The 19312-nt window shown below is 28.1% G+C and overlaps 1 protein-coding gene and 1 pseudogene across 1 annotated transcript in view; one reads left to right on the top strand and one right to left on the bottom strand.

The window, feature by feature from the left end:
• The window catches only part of LOC145185401 (uncharacterized), a 35576-nt gene that overhangs the window by 4301 nt on the left and 11963 nt on the right, over positions 1 to 19312 (top strand). Inside the window, exons 2-10 of the mRNA XM_090099148.1 lie at positions 1 to 46; positions 649 to 813; positions 1612 to 1809; positions 9104 to 9253; positions 10770 to 10916; positions 15985 to 16119; positions 16916 to 17044; positions 17156 to 17320; positions 17545 to 17682. The exon at positions 1 to 46 is cut by the window's left edge and continues 25 nt beyond it. Coding sequence (XP_089955274.1) covers positions 1 to 46; positions 649 to 813; positions 1612 to 1809; positions 9104 to 9253; positions 10770 to 10916; positions 15985 to 16119; positions 16916 to 17044; positions 17156 to 17320; positions 17545 to 17682 — 1273 coding nt within the window. The remainder of the gene's footprint in view (positions 47 to 648; positions 814 to 1611; positions 1810 to 9103; positions 9254 to 10769; positions 10917 to 15984; positions 16120 to 16915; positions 17045 to 17155; positions 17321 to 17544; positions 17683 to 19312) is intronic.
• Positions 5253 to 7870, bottom strand: LOC149884292 (uncharacterized; annotated as a pseudogene).

Genomic DNA, 19312 nt, shown 5'->3' with positions numbered 1-19312 from the left:
TCGGTGTTTTTGATTTTAACACAAGTTCTAGTAATTGGAGCAATTGGTGAGATTTTTATTACTTGATGCAAAATCCATGACATATTATAATCCATTTATTTAAAGCAATTATTTTAAAATTATTTACATGTTATTTTTCTAGCAATTCTCTTTTTTCAATAAAGCATTAAATTTTTACCAAAAAATATGTTTCTTCAGGTTTAAATGATCAAATATCAGTCTGACTTTTAGTAAGATCACTAAGGGTGATAACTTCTTTTAAAATAAGAGTTTTTACAATTTGTATTTAGCAAATATTAGATGTAAAATATATTTTCTAATGGCTAAAGTTTGTATATTTTTGGAATTTAACATTAGTTAGTACTCATAATTGTGCTCTTAGTGTTACATCATGTGATTTGTACAATAATTCTTAGGACAAGTTTTATATATTTTTAAAACATGGAAATATCTTACGAAGCACGTTTGATAAGCTCTATTTACTAACAATTATACTTATATATTCCAAAAAAAAATAGAAGAGTTTTTTTCAATAATTTTATAATGCTCCTAATTACAGCTAGTGCATTGTGAACAATTTTTAAGTACTACAAATAAAGCTGTTTTAGCTTTTTTAGCTTTATAAAATGCTATAGTTTTTCTCTTTAGATGAATGTCAATTAAGTCAATTTGATTGCTTTACAAATGGTGGGCAAAATTGTGATAAACTTGATGCATGCAGAAATAACGATAGAACCTTTTGTAATGAACTTGCTTCAGGTTGGAGTTGTGATTGTAAACCAGGATACAGTGGAACTGGTGGTGCATGTGATGGTAAGTTGACTATTTTATTTTAAACAAAGAATAACTTAAAACAATATATTATGTTTGCTTAACATAACTAATAACTAATACTGAAGATTTGAGTATATAAATATTAATGATTCTTGTTTATGTTTCACCTAGGAAAAAATTGCTAATGTGTTAACCACTAAGACCTCTATAAATTTTGTTTTTTACCATTTTTAGTTCTCATAATTTTGTTTTGAAATATTAGGCTTATTGAAAGTGTTAATAATTTTTTGAACTGGAAGCATTTTTGGAGCTACTAATGTCCAAGTCAGTAAAGCTGTACTGCTTCTGACAATATTAAAATTTACAATCAATTCCAATAACAGCATAGTTAGTTTTAACTGTGATATAACAATATTTTATTTCAAATTTTACCAGATTGATAAAAGTTATTTGTCTTTGAAATTTTTAGCAGATTGCTATAAATTATTTGTCTTTGAAATTTTGCTGACTCTAGAATTTTTAAACTAATTTTTTTTAGTTCTGAATGAAGCTTATGTTTGAAAAAGCTCAATAGTTTTAAAAACATAAGGAGAAAACCTATAAATGTCACCATTTTTTTGATGATGAATGCATTGTTTCTAGTCTAGAGTTTAGATTTAATTTATTAGAGTTTGTTTTATCATCAGAAGAAAGATCACAATAATCAGTTTTGTAGATTTTCATTTTGGAATGACATTTTGAACAGGGTTTGCATTGATTTTGTAAATGATCTGATTTCTTGCACAAGAGACTTGAAAAAGTTAGATATGAAGCAATTTATATATTTTTATTTATCAGATGTTGATGAATGTAAATTCCAAACTCAAACAAATTGTGAAAGTGCTAATGGGAAAAATTGTGGAGGTATTTCGAATTGTGGCACATTTCCCAAATCATGTATTAATCTAGTTGGTAGCTGGCAGTGTAATTGTTCTGATGGTTTTGAAGTAGACACAACAACTGATGTAAATTTCCTGTCTTTGTTCAAATGCATTCGTAAGTTTTGAAATATATTTTATGTTATATATTTTTATTTTTTAGCATTTGCTTTTTTTTTAAAACAATTGTTTTCTTTTAGCAGGAATGCTAAACAGGATTCTTTTATCTCTTTTATCTTTTTTTATATCTCTTTTATCTTTTTTACTATCAAGTAAAAAAAAACTTTAAAAAGTTTAACAATTTTTACAAGTTTTGTAATCTTAACACAAAAAAAAATCTTAAAAACTTTTTCTACGAAATGAGAATAATTTTTTTTTTTTCTACAAAATAAATGAGTAGCTAAAAGTTTATAGCACTTTAAAATATAGTTTTAAACATTCTCAAATGTAGATTTTTGCTAAATTTTTATCAAGAATTCAAAATATTATACTGTCTAAGAACCTATGCTCAGAAATCTCTATTATTTTCAAAATTTAACACATTTTTTTTTAACTACTTATTGAGAGAGGACCTTCAAAATCTGAAAACTTATTTTATTGCATTGTAGTTGGGTCTTAACTAGATATTAGAAACAGAGTAGTTTTTTGGTTGAATATGTAAGTTACTCACATAATAAAAAATGAATCCAAAAACTATTAGCTTCGCATAATTCTTCACTTTCTGCTGCTGAATGCTGTGGCAGAAATAACACAGGTCTATTACTATCTTAGCAGCACTTTCCTTAATAATAGTTCCTTAAAATATCTGTTTCAATCTAGTTTGAAAACACCAATTTTAAAGTCAGATATTTTAAGTTTTATGTCTAAGAAAACAGATTCTGATTTGTGCTGACTTTTGTTTGGCTTTAAAAGTAGATGAATACAGCATTCACACAATAATAAAAAAAACTGCTCAATGCAAACAGCCTTATTGAACAGATTCAATGAACTGTTTAAATTGATTTTGGATTAAGAAATGCTTTGTCAACTGCTGTAGTTGCACATTTTTGTTAGTACTGTTTCTCCATTAAAGTAATCTCTTAGTGTTATTTATTATTTCAGTTATATCAGAGACAAAGAAGAGTATTTTTAAAATGCTGACCAAAGACCTGTCAAAATGTCAATAAACTCTAAATTCAATTGGTTAAGTTAATTGGTTAAAAGTTAATTGGTAAAGTTCAATTGGTTAAAAGTTAATTGGTAAAGTTCAATTGGTTAAGAGTTAATTGGTAAAGTTCAATTGGTTAAAAGTTAATTGGTAAAGTTCAATTGGTTCAGATAAAATTTGGAAGTTTTTTTTTGAACAAAATATAATTGTGAAAGTTTCACTTGAATTGGACAAAAAAGAAAAAAAATGTAACAGTAACTTTAATTAAAAAAAAACTAAGTTGGCAATTTATAAAAAAAATTCCTTGATAAGATGAGCCTTTAGAAAAAAATTTTTCACTAAAATGCCACTAAATGCCAAACTAAAAAGAATCATTTACATACAAATACATAATACATTTTTAGATTCCTTCCTTTATCTTGAAAGAAGAAGCCAAAGGAATAAAAGGAGTGGTATTGGTAATCTGAAATCAAAATTAGAGCTCATTGAAGTTATCATTGTAACTACTTTTAATGGAGATGGTTACAGGTGAGAAATTCAGTGAGACTTTGTTTGCACAGGAACACATATTTCTATGGAATGTAGAAATGGTGGAATAGTTGATAAATGTGGGAATGGTGGTATAGCTGGAGTAAAGAAGATTTTTTCTAAAATTGAAAAATTGCAGAAGTACTAACCATGTGCAACACAACCGTGGCTGTGTTGATCATACTATATTATAGATATCATGAAAGAAAGTCCAGTTGTCCTACAAGTATATAGTTTAGCTGAATATGTAATGCCACAATTGAAAAATCTTAAACATTGTAAGGGACTGTTTACACTACTTTACTTTTTATTCATTTATCTTCAAAATGGTTCACACATCCTAGAAAAGTTATGCACTGTATTAGGAAAACAGAGAGTAAAAATATGGATTTTTAAAAATTGCTTTTATTAACATCTTGTGCTGGAAGCATTGTAACTTCCTAAAATCCAATTGACACATTCATGTATACTGGGATCCCTATAACATTGATACATTGTAAAAAAAATAAAATTTACTGCCAATTTAAAACATAAACTTATGTTTAACACAAACTTTTGTAAAAAATCGAAGCTTTTAATAAAAAACTGGAGTTGACAAAATAATCCAAGTTGTAAGAAATAAATTATGCCAAATTCACATTTACAAAGTTCTGAAAGACTTAGAAAACATTGGATCTGGTTTATGAAAGAAGATGAGCTAGAAAAGATTTGTCTTGGCCAAGAATCTAAGGAACTGTGTTGATTACAAACTGCAGCAATATCCTAACAAGACTTTCAAAAGACACTAACGTTTCTAGGCAGAGAATCTAAAAACCCATTATGAAGATTTGAAAATGGAAAGTTTAGTAAAAAGATTTGGACAATTAATTTTTGTGCAAGATGATTTGATTCAGTGTTTGGTCTGTCATGGAGTTTCTGAAGTCAACTAAGACCTATCCAAATTTGGGATCTAGACCAGCAATAACAAATGTGAGGCAGTATGTGGTCAACTTGAAATGTAATTAAAGCCTCTGAAGGTTATGTTGAATTGTAGTTCAACTAAAAGTTAGATATTAAATTGGTTTACTATATTCCAAGTTCTTGGTATTATACTGTATATTATTGAGATAATAAGTTTTTTTAACTGTCTTGCTCTTACAGCCCTCCCCCCTGTACAATAATTGTAACTAAAATATGTAAATAACTTAAATATGTAAATTTACTTTAAAAATTGTTAAGTTCTCTAACTTTTTACTTTAAATTATAATTTATGATAATAAATGGGGTATTCCATGAGAAAGTGGGACAAATATTCTAGTCATGTAACCCACCATCTCAAATTCTCTTCATACTTTGTGAAAATGATCACCAACATCACATAAATTACCTTGTAAAATTTCAGCACTGTAATCAAAATGGCTTTTGAGATATCGTTATTTCAAAATCACCTATTTTGAAGGATTTTTTTCATTTTGCGGCCATCTTGATTTTCGTGTTGTTTTTGTTTTGCATGTTATTGTAAAACTATACATGTGATCAAACTGAAATTTTGCACCTTAATAGTTTTGATGATGAGGAATCAGAATATAGAGTTTATTTTATACAAAAGCAATGGGAACAAAGTAAAAATAAGAATTGTATTTCACCTATAATCTATCTGGGAAAATTTAATTGACCAAGAAGGGTGGCCTGGGAAGCAAGGTAGCATTATAATTTTATCAATTTTTTTTTACTTTTTTTTTAAATACATATTATAATGAGTCTTTTGTTGAAAAAAGAAGAGGTGGGTTTTTTGAGTTTTTTTATAAACAATCAAACAGATTTGAGTAATAAATTACGTTTGGTTGTTAGATAAATACTTCTTGAATCTTATCCGTTATCATTAGCCTACTACTACTATGGCTGAGTTAAATTAAGGAATGGACCTTAGGCAAATCTTCTGTGTCTATCTGGTATCTGTGGTCTGTTTTTGAAAATGACAGTGTTTTTAGCATATTTAGGATATGAGGTTTAGGTACCCAACAACAATCATCTCTGCTGGGCCAATTGAAAAAAGTGCTGGGTAAATGAGGATGCATGAATTTTACAAGGGCATCTTCATTATTTTCATCAACTTCTAATACCAAACCAACCCACTTAAGCATATCGTATTTGCTGAAATAATATTTTCCTGCTCTAATTTCTTGGAGATATTGTATTGAGCCAATAAGGTTGAATGTTAAATTGAATTCCTCCTGCTCAGAGACTCCTTTGACACATATGCTTGTTGCATCCTGCGGAATAAATTGATGGAAACTTCTTGTATTAGATAAAGTCTTTGCATTATTGAATCTGGGAGTCAAAGATTTACGAACTGAGCAAATATCTTCAATCTTTAAAAAAATAAAGTAGATGCCAGATATGTTGTCTTTAGAAAAATTGAACATTTCTTTAGCATTCTGAATTTGTGAGCCAGTTGGAAGTTGAAGACTTGCATTGGAAACAAGTCTTTTAACTGTCCCACCAATGCCATCACATGGTGACTTTCCATGTGATGTCGCAAAGAAATTCCATTCACATTGCATCCCAAAATCTTTAGCATGATAACAAATTTAAGAAATGCTTGCAATTTTTGTACTGGCCAGCATAACCATCAGAAAAATAGTGGATTTTTTTTGTATTGGGGAACATTTCTTGTACAAATGTGACAGTTCTTTTCATAACACAATAAACAAATCCAACATCATGTGCTAAGTCATCAGATATAATGCATAAAGATGTTGGTTAACTTTCAGTGGCACCCTTATCTTGTTTTGTATAAATAACTACAGGGTGTAGTGTGCATTGTTGTTGGTTCCAGTGGTAACAACAATGCACACTAATATAAGAGTGGGATGTTATAATATCAAGCTTCTCACAAAGACCTTCTTTGAATTCACCAACTGTAGATGTGTAACTTAAAAGCTCTGCCCTATCTGTTGTAGTCAACTGTTTATACTCAATTATTTTATCTTCATAAACTTCGTCATTCTCTTCAAGTTGTCTTTCATTTTGTAATAACTTTGAGGTTACAAAGTTGATGACATTCTGAATTCCAGGGCAACTACTGCATCGATGGACCATGCATTCCCTTGACTCTCTACTAAAAAAAATGTTCTCAATAAACTCATGGTAACTTTTCTCCAGTTTAACTGCACTAAGCATAAGCTTTAGGTTCTGGTGTATCGTACAGACACATACAGCATGGGTTCCTTTTTGCCCAGCATAGATACACCATTTTGGCTTCAACTGAGCAAATTTGGAAAATCCTATTTTGGGCTAAGGGTTTTGTATTTTAAATTCAGCATATAATTCTTTAATATTGCAAAGAATTGTTTGATACATGTTTATTTTTGGATATACTTGCAAAATCCTTTTTAGCTGGCAATTGCCGACTGAACTGATCATTGCAGTAAAAGCTTTCCACTTTACCTATGACATCTGGGTTAATTCTAACAATATTAGTTTTTTCTGGAAGTGCTAATATACCCTTTTCAGCTTTAGGTTTTCTTGCTTTAGTTACTGTTGACTTTGATGTATTAAATACTTCAGCTGATTTATTTAAAGGCCATGATTCAGGAATCAAAGTCAAAACCTGAATCTTTTCCCTTCTGTTTGCAGTTTTTAGTTTTTCTTGCATTGAAAATAGCAACTTATCTAGATCATCGGCTTTCTTCTGATATTCAAAACTGGGCACTTCAGTAACTTCACTTCTCAGGTCTGCTGTATTAACATTGAGGATAACTGATAGCTTTTTTGACATGACTTCATTAGCTTGCACTAATTTTCTTTTGCCTAGGGAAATCTTTGCATGTTGTGGGATCCCATGAAGTTTTACTGGTGATACATCTAAAAATCAAAACTGCTGTTTATAAGTTCTTTTTCTTGTGAAACATCGATCTCTTCATTAAAAAAATTTTGTTCCAGAGAGTCATCTTCACCATTGTGATCCTGTAATACAGACCAATCATCTATTTTTTGTGTCACTTCTTTTCGACAGGAAGGACACATTTTAAAACCAGGTGTTGTTACCACACCAATTGAACACATATCTTTTGCCAGTGGAATATTGGTTTCTCTCAAACCACCTATAATCATTAAGAGTAAAAATGGTCTACAAAAGTAAGAAGTATGATTTAGGAACTGAGAAAAAGAAACTGAAAAAATTGTTAAACTATTTAAAAGCATAGTTTATGTGCTTTTTGTAAAAAGTAGTTGCATAATTAGTTAAAAACAAATGATTTTACCTTTTATATTGGTTTTATGCCTCTTAAATGGGTCAAAGCAATTCTTTTGGGAATTAGCAAATCTGTTAAGTAAAAGTTGTTCATGATGAAAACAGATTTTAACATTACCATTCAATATTGATAACCCAGATCGCCATAATAATAAATTTCTCTCTCTCTGAATAACTTGAAATATCTGTCAATCCAGTTGATTTAGTGTATACCATTTTATGGCTTCGGTCATTTGATAAAATACCAACTGTACAAAAGTCCTTGCTCATTTTAAATACTACTTTTTATTAGTAAACTAGAAGTAAACACAAAATAACACTGACTGATACACAGTCTCATTATCATTAACATTTTTATATATTGAATATGTTTTGTAATTTTTATTGAAAGACTTATTTGTAATTTAACAATTAACTAGGGGAAAAAAACAACAGCTACTCAGATGACTAATGATCTGACTAATCCTAAGTCTTTCAGTTTAAATGTTCATTATTTGATTTGATTTAGTAAAAAACTAACTGACTAAGTATGTCAGTAGTATCTAAAAGGAAGCAAAGATTTGATGATTTGAATAAAAATAGGTGAATATAGTTTTAATAGGAATAGGTGAAATAAACTTTACCATATATAAGTTTTCTGATTTGATTAAGAAAAAGGAGTAACCAACATATACCCACAATACTTTCAATCACTTTTTCACATAATTTTCCTATATTTTTATAACTAATCCACAAAAAACCCACATCTCAATTTTTTACAAAAGCATTCTTTAAAACATGTATTTTGATAACAGCAAAAAAAAAAATGACAAAGAAATGGGCTACCTTGGTTAACAGACCTCTTTTCTTGGCCAATTAAATTTTCCCAGATAGACTATAGGTGAAATACAATTCTTATTTTTACTTTGTTCCCATTGCTTTTGTATAAAATAAACATTATATTCTGATTCCTCATCATCAAAACTATTAAGGTGCAAAATTTCAGTTTGATCACATGTATAGTTTTAAAATAACATGCAAAACAAAAACAACACGAAAATCAAGATGGCCGCAAAATGAAAAAAATTCTTCAAAATAGGTGATTTTGAAATAACGATATCTCCAAAGCCATTTTGATTACAGTGCTGAAATTTTACAAGGTAATTTATGTGATGTTGGTGATCATTTTCACAAAGTATGAAGAAAATCTGAGATGGTGAGTTATATCCCTCTCCCACTTTCTCATGGAATACCCCAAATGTTAATTTATGATAATAAATGTTTATTAATAATATATGTTTATAGGTGATAAATGATAATAATTGTTAATTTATGATAATCTAATTTTATTTAAAGCTTAAAAGTTTGTCATGTACTGTTTTTACTTTTTTATGGGCGTTAATAAAGATATGGGTAAATAGTTATTTACTATGCATGAAATGATAGTTTGTGGCAAGTGCCAGATAATCCTGTCATAAACAATTTTTTATCTAAAACTTTTTTATTTTTGATTATTATTTATAGAAATTGATGAATGCGAAAGAGGTTTGTATAATTGTGGAACTTATGCTGAATGCATAGACCGTACTCCAACTGATGGCGATAGATCAAAGTATACATGTGAGTGTCCAGATAGTGGTTTTAACAGAAACAGTACTGGCACAATATGTGATGGTAAGTTTTCTTGTAAAGTTATATTTATATTTTTCTATCATTAATGTTACTTGTATACTTTACTAAAAGTTCAAGCTGTGTTGTTTTTTTTAATGCACAAATTTTGCAGTGCATTTATTTAGGAATAAAATTTCTAAATAAATGCTTGATATATAGATAAATGATGGAAAAAAACATAAATCTACTGAGTTGTTTTGTATTAGGGAAAGTGAATATTAAAAGAAATTATCTTAATGATGTCTTTCTTAGATATTATTTGAAAAAATAAGGTAGAAAATGTGAAATTGTAGGATAATGTTTTAAAATGTAAGGGAGCCATATAAACTTTGCATTTAACTACTACTCATCTGGTCTTCATTAATCCAAAAGGTGCAAGAGAAACATGGATTTTATACAGCTATATGGGTACAGTTGAAAAGCTACCTATAACAGCTGGAGACTCCTCAAGTAAAAACTAAAACACTTTTGAACAATACCTTTGTGACTTCATGTGAGAGAGGATGCATTAATGTTCTTGATACTATAAATCACTTTGCTAATGCAATAAACTATTGTGACTTGTAGGCATTTCATTACAATCCTAAAGAGAAAAAGTTATCTCAGTCTGATTAAAGCTCCTAAATAAATGCACTGATAGATATAAACACTTAAAAAGACTTTAATTTTGAAAATTTTTCTTCATTCATTTGTGATGAATTAGGGTTTTTTTTTTTTTTTTTTTATTGATTTTTGGTAATGGTTAAATTCTCATTCTTTTTAATCATCTAATTTATTTAAGAAGAGTTTTAAAAAAAATTAAGGAAAAAAGAGTTGGGCTATATTGACATTTTTCTACTTTAGCTTAGCCTAGTAAATTTACAATAAATTTTTTAAATTCATAGTTTTCTGCTACTTTTGAAATATTTTAAGTAGTTTTATTTGACTCCTTCCCCTCCTCATTATATAAAGGTATCGATTCTCAGTTTTATATTGCATTTTGAGCAGAAACCAGGGGTAAAACTGCTTGGAGTTATTAGCTCAAATTTTGGGGTTATTCATATTTTATTGAAATCTTCTGGTGGTGCATAAATCAGCATAAATATTAGACTTTGAAATGTTTCAAAATAGTTGGTGTTTTCAAATGGAATTATTCTAAAGTGCTATTAAAGTGGTAGAAGATCTTGCTAGTGATTACATGAAAGGGATTTTACTTCTTAAACATTTATTGTATTTTTCTGAGATTAATGATTCAGAAGTTTTCAAATGTTTCCATTTAAAAATTTAAATCAGATTTTTTTTTAAATTTTTAATTATCAATTTTTTTTCTTTTTTCTCCTATTTATAAAGTAGAGTAATATTTTTGCTCAAAAATTTTTAAACTAATGATAAAGCAATCATCAAATCTATACAAACACATTTTAAATAAATGAAGGAAAAAAAAAAAAAAACTGCCATAAAAAATGATAATAGATTCTTTTAGGAATATTGGTTATGGTTCCTCAAATTTTTCATTGGTTTATACTTTTAACAATTTTAGATATCGATGAATGTAAATACTACACTGCAGGAACATTGTGCTCTAGATCTTCTGGATGTCGAAATACAATTGGTAGTTATGTTTGTGCGTGTCTGCCTGGTTATAGGCAGGTTGGAAGTCAGTTGTCAAATGCAACTGAGTGTGTTGGTAAGATTATGATTTTGTAAAGCATTTCAAAATCAGCCTGATATTTTGCATTAACTTCTTTTCTTTTTTTTTTTTTCTGCTTTATAAAAAATTAAGAGCATCAATATCAAATTGCATCCATAATGAAATTTTTAAAGTTTACATTTTTTGTAGATTTTTGCATGACATATTTAATCAAAATAATTTTTGTAAAAACATTAAATAGTAATAATCATCAAAGCATTTAATATCATGATAAGTATCAGAACATAATACTGATATAGGAGGATTTTTGGAAAAGAATGTGAAATAGTTTTTAGTCAAGAATTGGTGTAAAGAAGATTTTAAAAGTGGATTGCTATAGATTGTTTGTTAGTTGTCAAAATTGCTTTTTTTAAATTAAGGAAAAATGTAATTGCTCAAAAAACCCATTCCAAGAAGCCATAATTGACTTATTTTGATTTTATCATTTTTATGAATTCTTTCCTTACATTAGGTTTTACTACTAGAAGTTTTCTTTAACATCTTTAACAAGTTTAACATGGGCAATTTGACAACTAACAAACACATATTGAACTTTATCAATTAATATGTATCTGTTATAAGTTACTATTTCCTTAATTTTTTTTTCAGAAAAATACATATTAATATAAAAAATACTTATCACTAATATAACTGAGCATTTAAGAATAATAAATAAAATATTTAGCATTTAATTTGTTAGTGTTGAATGATGCACGTTTTTGTGCCAAAATGTTGTTTGTTTGAATATTTTTTTGTTTCATTATAAATTTTCTGTGAATCTATTGGGTGCTAGTAGTTGAGAAAATCTGAATAAAGTAATCATAAGTAGTACTATCAATCTCAGATTTGCAATCATCAGGCAATCTTTCTGTTACTGTTTTATTTACCAAAGAAAAGTAGTGCTGGAAGTAACACTTTGGTGCCGGATGTAACATTTGAGAATGTATAATATAATTATTTGAAAAAGACCTGCTAGTAATCAATTTTTGTATAATTTTATTGTTATTTTAGTACAATGCTAGTGTATACAAAGTAAAATTGTTTGCAAAGTGATGAACAGAATGTTCTGTTAGCCAATGTCAGTATTTTTTTTTTTATATCAGAATTAGGGTATGATGAAATATCACTTTGTTGTGGATATACAAGTTGTGTGAACATATTGTTATAATGCTGCATACATTTATCCTACTACCTAGGATCAATTTTACAGCATGTTGACCTCTTTGGATGACCAAACCATCATAGAACCTTTCTAAAGGTTGTTTTGACTCAGTTTCCAGTTGCACAATTACATAATGGCCTTCTTTAATATTGACAGCCCTACTTCCACTTGACTACTGAAATCAGTATTGGGGTGAACCTGACAGGTCAATGTTAAATAATTCTTTCCAAAGAATCAGACTGCAGAATAAATATTCATGTTTAAATTGGCTAGCTGCTCCATGCGAAAATATCTGCACTGATGTAATGCCTGGGGTATGTCTAAAACATTTTGCAATAATTCATGAATACAAATACAGTGCTTTTTTGTGTGGAGTAATGCATGTGAGATAATTCATGAATACAAATACAGTGTTTTTTTTGTGCGGAGTAATGCATGTGAGATAATTCATGAATACAACTACAGTGTTTTTCTGTGTAAAGTAATGCATGTGAGATAATTCATGAATACAAATACAGTGTTTTTCTGTGTGGAGTAATGCATGTGAGATAATGGCACTCCCTTTTCCATCAACTGAATACCACTTGTATGAAGTGAAAGTTGTACATTGTTGATGAAAAATGTGTTGTCTGATCAGAACTCTAAATCTCATTCTGTTCAAAAAGTTCATAATTTTCAGCAAAGTCAACCAGGATAAGAGCTGTTGAATTATTTACATTTTGTTTTGCTTGTTGAAATGCCAAAGTTGAAAGTCTCTTTTTTAATATGTATGCACGCAAAACTGTTTTACCATGTCTTTTAATTTCAAAAACACAGTGCCAAGCATGCCTATAACTTTTGATTTCTCATACTATTACCAGATAATGGTAATAGATATGAGAATAATGGAAAGTTACCGTTGAATACAGTTAACCAGTGAGTTGATTCTTTCAGGAACATATTCATCTAATGTGTGTTTACAAAAACCACATTCATGATCCATACATTTCTTTTCAGTCTGATCACAGTAATATGGGCAAGAAAATCTGAAAATGATGCACTAAGCTGACAATGTACTTGTTGCACTGAAAGAAGAAGACAGACCTTCTCATGGTAAATGCAAATACACACATTGTGTGGTATTGTACTTACAAAATTTTGATTTGCCAATCACAATGCGTGGATCTGCGAAACACTAGTTAGTTTTCAAACCCTTAATTCAGTTCTTTCTATTCACTACACAGTATTTCTTTCCTGGCATTTGATAGGACGCATCATCACTGCAATAAAAAAAAAACGACCGTCTCCTTACTTCTTTATCTCTTTATCAATAAGGGCTCTCTTGGTATTGGCTTTGGTGTTGAAGTATTTATAGAGAAGCTCTCTGCTTTTGCAATAACTGAAAAAAGTTTTTTCTTTTTCTTGGAGATTCTAGAAGAGACTTTTGTGCACATTTTTTAAGCTTTAGCTAGAGGCTGAGGAGTGTAGAGTGTGTCAGTTGATTGCCCCATAGTGATATTTGTAGTTTCTATCAAATTTATGGCACTTGTATTGGTCTTTTCCTTGTTTACTTGTCTCAACTTAAATACTCTTTCTGTCTCTTTCACTTTAAACCGATTAATTTGAGCACTGGTCATATTGAGCATTCATTTCTCTCTAGCTACTCTTTTCAAATGTTACAAACAGCACCGCAGTTTATTTGATAGTTACAGTATTTTTTGAAATGATTTTTTTTATTACAAATAACTTTTAGTGAACTAACAAAGGAAGCTGTTCTAACTCTCTTAACAAATTTATTGAAAATTAAATAAACTTTTTTTTTTACTTTTTGGTGCTGGATGTAACACAAATTATACATCATAGAAATCTGATTTATACATGAATGACTAAGAATTAGTAAACTTATTTACGATGTATTAAGGAACTAAGTAATATATTTCTTTAACAAGCAATTCATAATATACTTTAGTTTAAAAGGAAAGATTTTATTAAAAAAATGTACACAAAATGTTGTCTCTTCAGCTTACATTTTATTGTTTATTCTGTTTTTGAATTCAACTAAAATTTATATTTTATCAAACACAGACATTTTATCTTTGACAAAATGTGAAAATTTTAAAAAAATTTTTCTGTCCATGGTTTATGTTTTCATGAAATTGCCCTAATATCTATTTTCCTTTAAAAGACCATGCCAAATCACCCAGCCCATGTGACTATTGTGTTTAAGTTTTGGCAACCAATAACTCAAAAACACATTTTGATTTATTCAAAACTAATGCAAGTACATTTTAAAACAGGATATGATACTAACAACAGCAATGAGATAAAAAATTAGATGAAGCTTTAATAAAAAATGTTTAAATATTTTGATAAAATTAAAAAGACACAAAGTTTAAAAGTTGTTTAAAAAAATAATTATTGGCAGTAATTTTCCACTAAAACCATGCTTTCTACAGGTACAAAGTATGCTATCTACAAGTAAAGAAGATTCTAAACAATTATGATGTGATTGTAATTATTTTGAATAAGTGTTCATTGATGCATGATGATTTTTTTTATGAATCCAAGCTTTTATAATCATCTGTTTTTCTGTTAAACACATGAACTATTTTTATTAAATTTTATTTGTTTGTTTATTCGTTTTTTTAAATTTAATTTGTTACGTATTTGATTTTTTAAACAATATGCAGCTTCCTGTTTAGTCCCAGATTTTAAACTTAATTTTTCTGTTAATCAAGTTGTTTTTTTGAATTCTGACCATGAGGCAGCAGTAAATTTTCTTGAAGACCACGTTCATAACTTTTTTTCTTGATTTCAGTAAAAAATTTTACAGTATTTTTTTAGTCAAGCAGAAGATACAGAAATCATAAAGATAATTTTTTTTTATTTTTTTTTAAATCAAGGAGTGTTTAATTTATTTAGACATTTGAGAATATCAAGTAAGATATCTAGAGAAGATATCTTTTTAGAATACTGACTTGCATCATTTAAAGTAATTTTCAAAGATTAAATTATCCAAATTTAAGGAATAGATGCAAGGATGTAGTACTAGTAGTCGAATCAAGAACAAAGTTAAGAAATTCTTCTTAGATTATTTTAGCTGATTACTTTTCGATTTATCATCTATTGATTCGAATATTTGTCTATACCATTAGGTAAAATATATGATAGCCCACAAAATGATGTAAGGATGCACAAAATGAAACACAAAAAGAACATCGGATGTTTAAAAAAGAATTTTTAAAAGAATAATTTTGAGAACATAAATTATAAATAAAAAGAATATAAAAATGGCTATCAACTAATATAAAACTTTGGTGAGAATATGGGCAAGAAAATATAACATAAAACTATGAAGCTTTTCTTATTTATTTTGTTTCTGAACACCATTTTCTTTGCAGTAATTTCTAGAAAGTTTTGCTTAAATTAGTGATAAACAGACAGATCAGTTTCACCAGGAGTTTGTGAAGAATATCAGGGAAGATGTTAAAATTATGACTGGCTACTGCTCAAACTCAAACTGTAGTAATTCAGATTAATTGACATTTACATAAATGGAGATTTTAACCATACTTGATAGAGTTTTGTTTTAAGCTGATTTGAAAAAATTAGTTTTTTATTTTCTTAAGTTTATTTTCACCTCAATATTGTTCTATCACATGATTGCAAATTGTCTTAAATAAAGGTGATTTAAAACAGCAAAACTCAAGCTAGAACTTAATTGGAATATCCCTTGCACTAAAGTTGTAATAAAATAACAATCTTGTAAAATATTAGCAATTTTTCAGTAGACTGTTGTTTTTGAAAAGAAGTAATCTTGCTTTTTAAATGTTGATGATTAGGGGGTAAAACCATTAGTTTAGTATTTTAAAGCTTACAATTTTTCTTTTTAAAATTTTTTTTTAAAAAAATTTTTTTTTTTAGATATAAATGAATGTGACTCTAATATTTGCAGCTTGTATAATCACACTGTATGTAAAAACACAAATGGCTCCTATCAATGCATCTGCAACTCCAGTTACTACAACGCTGGAAGTGATGATAACCCAAAATGTTTAGGTCAGTATTTTTTGTACAAGGTGTACAAAAATTTTTTGAATAAAAAACTGGTTATAAATCTTAAATTTAAAACAAATATTGTTAACTTTTGCTAAAGATTTCATATTTAATTTTATGTTTGGTAAATTGCAAGCATCACTGAGAACTCTCCGTTAGTACTATGGAATTTTTTTGAAAATGTTATATTTTATATACTTTATATATTTTATATACTTTATATATTTTATATATTTTATATATTTTATATATTTTATATATTTTATATATTTTATTTATTTTATATATTTTATATATTTTATATATTTTATATATTTTATATATTTTATATATTTTATATTATTTATATATTTTATATATTTTATGTATTTTTTATATTTTATATATTTTATATATTTTATATATTTTATATATTTTATATGTTTTATATACAAAAGTACAAAGTATTTTACTCACTATGAAATAATAATAGACTCTTATAAATTCATTTGCTGACTATTAAGTTATACTAGACTCTTATAAATTCTTTTGTTGACTATCAACTAGTAATAGACACTTATAAATTCATTCGCTGACTATTAAGTGGTACTAGACTCTTATAAATTAAGATTACTCAAGATATTGGTAAACCTTATAAAATATAAAGTTACTACTTGTCATACAACTAAAGTTTTCCTGTGATGAACATACATTCCCCAATGTTCTCTAATGATTTTTAAATAGTTGGTGTAATGAGAAATTATTTAAAATGCAAATTATGTTTATTGCTGTAATATTGGAAATGTTTGTTTTTGTAAAGCTATTGAACCTTGTTCCTCACCTGCTTTCAACAACTGTACTGCTCCACAGATATGCACTCCCATTATTGGAGGTTTTAAGTGTGTTTGTCCCAGTGGTTATACTACAAAGTCTGATGGATCATGTTTAGGTGTAATGTTTTTTGTATTTATTGAATTATGATTTTGTATATGGTTGTTAAATTAGAGAAGAATGGGATGGGGGTGTTAAGGAAGCATAAAAAAACTTTTTTTTTTCACAGATCGAGATGAGTGCAGTGCTTCTATTAGTCCATTGTACCCTTGTGAGCGTGATACTAGTATTCGAAAATTAATGCCAAATAATGCAACTTGCATTAATACTCTGGGTTCCTACAGTTGTGCTTGCCCAACAGGATACCGACTGTCACCAACAAATAATTGTATAGGTATTTTTATAATGATTCTACTTAATCATCTAATGTATTCATCTAATAATTCTGCATTCCATTAGTTTTAAAGCATTTTTAGTTTTTAAGAATATTTCAAAAGTTAGAATACAAATTTTTTTTCCTTTCAAAATTTTGTGGTAGAATAAACACAGGGTTTTCTTTAAGACCTTTTATATGTCTTAGAAGTTCAACTATTTTAGGAAAAATTTTTTTTTTTAAAGGAATTAACTACTGTACTGAAGGTGTCAATCAGTGTTCAAGCAAATCTACTTGTATATATGATGGCATACCTGGTCAGTATAGATGTATGTGTAAATCAAATTATCTGGCAGGGAATGAGTTAATCTCAAAATGCGTCAGTAAGTTATTTCATTTTTATTTTTATTGCTTTGTTTGCTTTTTCATGTTTGTTTTTTTTTATACTTAAGTACATTTGTAATTATGTTCTTTGCTATTTTCTTTTAGAGCTGTGTAATCTTTTTTTTCATTCCCTAATTTTTTTTATTCTAAATTTTCCCTTTTATGTGGTACTTATGTGTTTTAAAATTTTGTGACTTGTCATCAAAAAAAAAAAAAAATTTGAAAAACCTTCTTATGTTAATACTTAAGTTATTAAAAATAGTTTCACTAGTTCAACCATTCCACGACACGTATGGGAAAAAGCACGAGAAGTATCTTTAGTTAAATTTTTTATTCTTTGACCGTGTATTTCAGGTGCCATTTTTTCGACCATATCAGCCAAATTTAAAAGAAAGTTCAATCGTTCATCATTGTTTGATGAAAAAACAGCACGATTTTCATCTCTAGTACAAATGTTTTCATAAAGTCCTTTAACGTTAACAATTTTAAAAAATTTAATAAAAATAGATAAAAAAAACTGTAGTGTCATCAACATTTTTTATGGATGAATGAGTTCTTAAAGCAGCTACAGTCTCATCACAAAATACTCTTAAACAAGTTGACACATTTTGACGTTCGATTGGTTTAAGAAAAATTGCAGTTTCATTTAGTTTAGACAGTTTTACAATAGCATCTTTTTCATGTTGAAAAAGTTTTTTAAGATCTGACCATTTTGCAGTTCTTGAAACACCTTCATAAGTAAAACATAGTTCTTGGCATTTTTCTGTGAGCCAATTATTACAAATAGATTTTATTAAATTAACGAAATCATAAAGAAGAAAAATATTATCATTAGTACACCAAGTATTACGGAGATTAAACATTCCAAAAAACTTTTTATTTACTTTATTATTGTCGCAAAGAATAGCAACAACAGAGCCACCACAATTTTTTATTGTTTCAATCATTTGCATTGTTTGATCATACTGAAATTTAGCATCTAAACCTGTTACTGGTAATGCTTTATACAAAAGCTGTTTTCCACCAAACAAAGAACAAATCATTAAACCCAAAACTGTTTTTGCCAATTCATTTGGGGAGTTAACAGATTTACCAAAAATGTTCCCTCCTTGATATGTTAACTGTGGTTTAACATAAATTTCATCAATTAGTAGAATGACCAGTCTTTGAGAAATAGAACATTTGTCAAAATACAACTTTAAAAAATCATCATCTCCAACATTTCTAACTTTTGATGTCAATTTTGTCATCAGTGATATACTTGGTAGTTCATAGTCATCACGTAATCGAGAATAAAGTGTTCTTGACAGTGAAAAATACTCAAATGCCCTGGCAACCATATCAGGAGAATATTTTTTTTCACCAATAAACACTAAGGAGTTCATACTTAACATCTGTTCAATAATAATACTTTTTTTGTGATCAATTGGTAATGAATTCAGATAGTGTATTGCAGCATGGAGACAACTAATACAGTTAATAGTATTTATATGGTTGTAAGAAAGAGGTTTTATGGTGCACTTAATACCACAGTGGTAGCTATCAAAGGATAAATCATTTTTTATCTTTAAAATAAACTTTGGAACACCCAAGTTGTCTAATATATCAGCAGATTGAAGATGTAAACAG

The sequence above is a fragment of the Hydra viridissima genome, unplaced genomic scaffold (assembly GCF_058129835.1).
Source record: "Hydra viridissima isolate aposymbiotic clone 2 unplaced genomic scaffold, HvirCarnegie_v1 scaffold_9, whole genome shotgun sequence".
Classification (NCBI taxonomy): Eukaryota; Metazoa; Cnidaria; class Hydrozoa; order Anthoathecata; family Hydridae; genus Hydra; species Hydra viridissima.
This window is presented reverse-complemented; position numbering and strand designations above follow the sequence as displayed.